Here is a 7,305-nt window from a genome sequence, read left to right as displayed (position 1 = left end):
CACACACACACACACACACACACACACGCACACACACGCACACACTTGCCCCTCCTCTCTCTCTCTCCCTCCCTCTCTCTCCTCCCTCCCATGTGTGCATGCTTTCTCTCTCTGATGCACAGAAGGCATCCTCACATCCCATGTGTGCATGTTTTCTCTGATGCACAGAAGGCATCCTTACCTCCCATGTGTGCATGTTTTCTCTGATGCACAGAAGGCATCCTTACCTCCGCTTGCTGGGAATGACGCCCATCTCCTCGCTGTCCCCATCTAGTGTGACCCTTCTGGCTTGCCACCACTCATCATCAGAGGCATTGATGACATGGAGGATGTCTCCATATTTAAAACTAAGTCCTTGGCTAGGCAGCCCACTGTCCTTGCTCTTGTCATAGTCAAACATGGCTCTGAAAGAAAAGACAAACGATAGTATGGTTAGGACACTGACAGCACTGATTTAAAGTACACACTTTTGAATTCCAGCTTCTGCCCCAAAACTCCATCATCTCCTGTATGGCTTCCTGGATTGTGGTACACAATTTTCATTTTTTTTTCCTTTGGGGGCCACACACTGGTGGTTACTTCTTGCTTTTCTTTCCTAGGTCCCTATAATTAGCATCAGTTTCTTTATTTCTTGGAGACCATCACATGTAACAAGGTGATAATAAGGGATTAGACCCTCAGTTTATTACTCAATTGAGATATTTTTCCTTCCTACTGGAATAAAATTTTACAAATGAAAAATAAAGAAAATGAAGAAAATGTGGCTATCTTTCTTAAGTTCTTTGCTGTATAAATAAATTCTCTTCAATATAATAGCTCATACACTCCTTCCTTTATACTAGAGAAAAGTGATAGAAATTTAAAATGACTATCCGGAGCGACTGATTCCCACCAACAATGGAGTATTGAGTTATCTATCACTGATCCTGGGTGCTTGAAGGGGTTACTGTAATGACCTAAGTAAGTGTTTAAAATGTAAAAAAGTGAAAATAAAATCTGTGTGTACATGTATACAGAAAGAAAAATCCTTTGTACAATACAACAGCTCTTTCTATATCCATCAACCCCAGGCCTGCCTCACTGTCACACTTACTGCTCTGAATTGTAATTCTTTGTTGTCATGGAAGAGGTTTGGCTGAACCTTTGCTAGGGCCCGTGCACTGAAATTTCTAAGCCTGGCTCAGTGACAGAGTGGGAAGCAGGATCAAAACCGTAAATGGAGTAGCTGAAGTCATGAGGATGTGACAATTTATTTTAAGCCCTATACTGTCAAGTTGTTGATATATCCCCTCACATCTCACAGCACCGCCACACATAGTACCTAAGTTTGCCTGGAGAAGCAGGTGCTTTCTACCTCGGCCCTATGAAGTCCTTTCACTCTGCCCTGAGACTCTTTACAACCAGTGTGCATGTAAATCAAGCTAGATTTGGAGAGTAGAATTTTCTAAAATCATGAAGGCCAATCCTGGTTCTTTTACTTTCTTTTTTACCCCTCTTCTCTGTCAAAGAAATGTCACATCTGCTGCCATGGTAACCAAAAAGGGCTGAAGACAGTATTTAACTCTCAAATATCATAGAAGTTAAATTACTTACAATGCAGTCATTTCCAGTATCCCTAAGTGATGTAATTTGGAGAGAGTTCTTTGGTCTGAGCACCCAGGATAAATTATTTCTTCCTTGACCATCTGCATCTTTCCTATCAAAGACTTACACCAAGTCCCATTCCAGAAAAGTAAGTGTGGGTAAGGAGAGACACCACTCCTACTGATGTCAATTCAGTGTGTGATGAGACAGAAATCAATTAACATTTCAGAGCCAAATGTGTTCAACACACAATTACCTTCCCATAATAGGAACACAGGCAGCATCTAGCATGTGGTAGGTGCCATGCAGCAGAACAAAAGTATAATGATGAAGAACTATTACCAAGGCCATGCCTGTCTTTACTGTGCCTTATTAGTCCCACAGCCGGTTCCTGAGGGAAGCTACTTAATCTCTCTCATAGGCTTCAGTTGCTCATAATATGATATATGACGATGGGTATTGCCTCCATTACTGATCTGTGCGGGTAAATTGCATAAAGCGTGTACAACAGTGCTTAGCTTACCGTGGCTAACTGTAAGTATGAGTGGACTCCAACAACATTTCAGTCTACAGACTGCACTTGGTGGGGGAAAAAAGGGGTGGGGGGTGGGGAGTTAAAATACCTGTCTCAAGACAATTGTCCTTAAAAGGCCCTTGGCAAGGGTGTCCTTCAGCGGGTATTTAGGAATTTGGATTTTGTAAGGATTCCCACTAGTTTTGGACCAGACTTTCATGTATGTATTCTGTACCGACACTATCACTTAGGCTGAAAAATCGCTGTGCTCTGCTCCAGACAGCTCCCAGCACAAAGCCCCTACTCTGGGACTCCAACCATCTACCCAGAAGACAACACCTAAGACTCATTGTCACTAGTAGATCCCAGAGGAAATTGACATGGCCCATGTGCCTCTGAAGAGAAAGGCTCCTGTACCTCATTTGCTGCAGAACTGTCCCATGGTCTTCCCTTACTGATTTTTTTTTTTTTTTTGGCTATTAAAAACAAATCAGTCCTGGGGTTGGCTATGCTGGTCCCTATGAATCAAACTTGCAAGTGTCTTGGGAAATTCTAACATACATGCTATAGATAGCACACATTTTCACACAGACTATCATATCTGTGGCTCCCGCCATCCCTGTAAATGTTCTACAAATATTACTACCCCTTTTCCAGAGGAGAGAGGCCCAAGGATGGGACCCAGCATACGTAGCACAGCGGCAACCACGCGGGGCAGTTTGGGACCCAGACCCAGGGTCTGGTTTGGTGCCTTTACCCTGTCACTCATTCAGTCTGGGAGGAGGTCGAGGTGGTGGTGGTGACTATGTAAGACAACTGTAGTGGCAACAGCAACCACCACAACTTAGCCTGGAGGTTTGTAATAAACATAAAAGTAAGAATTAGCAATCTCAATTTATATGCGAGGAAAGGACAAGTGGACTTGTCCCAAGTCACATGTGTACCCGTGTTGGACAGTATGGCTTGCCTGACTCCAAACCCAACGTTTTTGGCCCTTTCACTTTAAAGCTTATTTTCCCAGCCTGCTTCCTGTGACCATGACCTAGCAGTGCCAATGATTTTAGATTTTTTCCTCCAAGACTGACTTCCCCACTGTCTCTAAATTTCCGAAGCTACCCCATTTGTTAATGTTCATTGCAGGATTTCTCACCCTGAAAGTACTGCTTGCTGGCTTAGCAACAGACCTCAAGCTTGGAGGATAGAGGTAAGAAAGGGAAGCCCTCACTGGGCAGGTAAGAAAGTCAGACTGCCTGAGCTTGGTAGTCCTTAAGTTTATTTACACTGTAAAATAATATCAACTACCTTTAAGAGTTGGGGTGAGAATTAATAAAAATGTGAAGTAGCACAGTACCTTGACATCAGAGAGTGCTCAACAATGTCATTCAGAGCTCTGTGACTTCCAGAATGTACCTGGGTCACACCCATGTTAGCCAGTATCTATCTTCCTTACTGTGTGCAAAGACATCTTAAGAGCCTCTCTCTGGCTTCTGGACCCAATTTCTTGTAAGGCCAAAGCAGAACCTCAACACATGTCTCTGGGAATGTTCCAGGTCACTACTGAAAGCCCCTTTCCTCACACATCAGTATCTCTGTATGTGATAAATAGGGATGTGGAGATTATTCTCAATAGTCCTCACCAGGTGAAATACTTGCCCTACTGTGTGCCATCCATTCCTGAGAGATTCCAAAAGGCAGTAGATGCCCTGGCTGAGGAACCTAGCTTGATGCTATTTCCATGTGCTCTGTTTATCTTGGCCAATCTGCCCCGCTAGGATTATACAGATTCCAGCTTGTCTGGTTCCTAAAACCCAGCAGCTGACACATTTCAGCTTATGTCTCCTTTGGATATTAATGGATCCCCACGTCTGGGAAAAATGCTACAATGCCCTGTCACCTAATTTCAGAAGCGATAAGCTGTTTTTAATTTGCTTTATGCGCTAATTCGTCACAACAGCTTTTATAAAATGCCATTAAGACTCACACTTGCACCCAGGGTGCTTTTTAACAAGTCCATTAAGACAAGTGGAATTTTCCACAAATAACACAATGTCTTTCTCATCGTTCCTGCCTCTCGTGAACTGCAATGTGTGGCGCCTCTTTGCCAACTGAGAAACTCTGGTAAAGAAAGAGGGAAGCTTCTGCTTGCTCATCCCTGTGGCTGCGTGTGGTAGCTGCAAAATGTAAGGGCAGCCAACTGCACAGTGAGTATGAAGTGTCCAACTACATTCTAGGGCATTTTATCTTCCCTGCCTTGCTTAAGTTACTAGGTAGGCAAGACAGCACATGTACAGCCTTAGAGTTTTAAAAACACCTGGTAAAAGTGTTTAGAGCTCATTTTCCCTAAGGGATCTGTGATTTGGTGACAACATTTATATTGGCACCATGGGTTAAGATTGAGAGTTATTAGCAACCTATTGGGTTCACATTCAGTCCATGCAACTAGTTTGGAACATACATATTAGCCTTTGATTACTGTTGAGGAAATAAAGATGTGCAATATAAGTAACAACCAGTGTCAGAAGATATGCCAGGGATGTGTAGAGGAAAGATGAGGACTTTAAGTCCAACCCTAAGACACGTGAACCTTTTACTGTACCAACCTATGAGTTCTTTCTTCTACAAGCAATACCTAAACTCAAACACTTACACTGTTTTGTTTGTTTGTTTTTTGTTTGTTTGAGCTTAGGTCTTGGTAATATTTAACAGTCATGGGCCATGTCAGTACTGATGTGATCTATACTGGTAAGAATTCTGACCCATCTCTTTCAAGGTAGGATAGCAGAGAATGATGAAGACTGTCAGGAGCAGTATCAAAAATGTGAAAAAATTATTTGCTGTGACTTTTGATTGTAAAAGATGTTATAGAAAGACTAGTGTCCCTAACCTAATGTACAAAATAACTATACCTTAATCTCCCCATCTCTGTGAATGTGATACACTAAATGGTAAAGATACTTGTAGAGATAGTTAAGTTGAAGGTCTTAACTTGGGAAAATTTCCCTAGATTATCTGAGTGTTTTCAATTTAACTACATGAGCCTTTACTGGTGGAAAATGAAACTACAGGAATAGACCATACACTCCTCCATTGCTGGTGGAATTGCAAGATGGTACAACCACTCTGGACATCAGTCTGGCCGTTCATCAGAAAAGTGGACATAGTATTACCTGAGGACCCAGCTATACCACTCCTGGGCATATACCCAAAAGATTCTCTAACATATAACAAGGACACATGATCCACTATGTTCATAGAAGCCTTATTTATAATAGCCAGAAGCTGAAAAGAGCCTAGATGTCCCTCAATAGAGGAATGGATACAGAAACTGTGGTACATTTACACACTGGAGTGCTACTCAGCTATTAAAAACAATGACTTCATGAAATTCTTAGGCAAATGGATCAAACTAGAAAATATCACCCTGAGTGAGGTAACCCAATCACAAAAGAACATACATGGTATGCACTCACTGGTAAGTGGATATTAGCCCAAAAGCTCAGAATACCCAAGATATAATTCACAGACTACATGAAGCTCAAGAAGGAAGACCAGAGTGTGGGTACTTTGATTCTTCTTAGAAGGGGGAACAGAATACTCACAGTAACAAACATGGAGACAAAATGTGGACCAGAGACTGAAGGAAAGACCATCCAGAGACTGCCCCACCTGGGGATCCATTCCATATGCAGTCATCATTGTGGATGCCAAAAAGTGCTTGCTGACAGGAGCCTGATATAGCTGTCTCCTGAGAGGCTCTGCCAGTGCCTGACAAATACAGAGGTAGATGCTCTCAACCAACCATTGGATTGAGAACAGGGTCCCCAATGGAGGAATTAGAGAAAGGACTGAAAGAGCTGAAGGGGTTTGCAACCCCATAGAAAGAACAATAATATCAACCAACCAGAGCTCCCAGGGTCTAAACCACCAACCAAGGAGTACATGTGTATGGAAGGACCCAGGGCTCCAGCCGTATATCTAGCAGAGGATGGCCTTGTCGGGCATCAATGAGAGAAAAGGCCTTTGGTCCTGTGAAGGCTTGATAGATAACCCCAGTATAGGGGAATTTGAGGGCAGGGAGGTGGGAGTGGGTGGAAGGGTAAATTGGGACATACCCTCATAGAAGCAGGAGGAGCAGGGATAGGTTTCTGGGGCGGGGGGCAAAATCAGGAAAGGGGATAACATTTGAAATGTAAATAAATAAAACATCCAATAAAAAAGAGATATAATTTAAATAGGTGACCACATAGATGTACTTTAAATCGGTGACCATGTTAAGGAATTCGATTCTGTCAGCAATCAAGACAAGTGGAAAGCAGATTTTCTCTTTCAGCCTCCACTGTGGGGACAGCCTGCTGAGAGCTTTCTTTGATTCTCTGTGACCTATAGAACTATAAGTTAAGTCAAGACATTTATGTTGTTTCAAGTGATCAGATGTAGAATAAACTGTGGTGGTGATAACACAAAGCTAGTATCTATTTCAGTGCCAGACACAGTGTATGTATTCTATAATAAATACCTAGGAACAGCTTTGGAATTGGACCCTGGGTGGAGGCTGGAAGAATGCTGTGGGACATGGTCGAAAAGGCCTTCATTACTTTAACAAATACCAGCAAAAATGAAGATATTAAGACAAGCAGTGAAGCTTCACAGACTTCACTGTCTGTAGGTTTGGGGCATGTGAGGCATGAGACCATGTTACTGCCAACCAGGAAATGGAAAATGTGTTAGTAGAATAGGGTCATACAGTTAGGTGGAAAATGAATTAACGGAAGCTAGAAGGTAGATTGCTGTAGGAAGAAACATGGCACCCTCCCCTCAAAATGTCCATTAGTCTGTAGAAGAGTGGTTTTTAACCTCTGGACCACGACCCCTTCATGGGGATCATAGGTTAGATATCCTGCATGTCAGATATTTTCGATTCACAACAGTAGCAAAATTACAGTTATGAAGTAGCAGTGAAAATAATGTTATGGTTGGGGTTTGCCTTAACATGAGGAACTGTATTAAAGGGTGGCAGCATTGAGAAGGTTGAGAACTCCACATAAAACCAGAGACACTGAAATTGATAGAGGAGAAAGTGGGGGGAAAGCCTCGAAGATATGGGCACAGGGAAAAAATTTTTCAACAGAACACCAATGGCTTGTGCTGTAAAATCAAGAATTGACAAATGGGACCTCATAAAATTGCAAAGCTTCTGTAAGGCAAAA

General features: G+C 42.4%; 1 protein-coding gene across 24 annotated transcripts in view; it reads right to left on the bottom strand.

The window, feature by feature from the left end:
* Positions 1-7,305, bottom strand: part of Dlg2 (discs large MAGUK scaffold protein 2) — a 1,883,913-nt gene that overhangs the window by 71,155 nt on the left and 1,805,453 nt on the right. For all 24 annotated transcript variants that reach the window (XM_029535332.1, XM_029535281.1, XM_029535286.1 and 21 more), the window contains one exon: positions 228-404. In XM_029535332.1, the coding sequence (XP_029391192.1) occupies positions 228-404 (177 nt within the window). The remainder of the gene's footprint in view (positions 1-227; positions 405-7,305) is intronic.

Source organism: Mus pahari, chromosome 1 (assembly GCF_900095145.1).
Source record: "Mus pahari chromosome 1, PAHARI_EIJ_v1.1, whole genome shotgun sequence".
In the NCBI taxonomy this organism is placed as follows: domain Eukaryota; kingdom Metazoa; phylum Chordata; class Mammalia; order Rodentia; family Muridae; genus Mus; species Mus pahari.
This window is presented reverse-complemented; position numbering and strand designations above follow the sequence as displayed.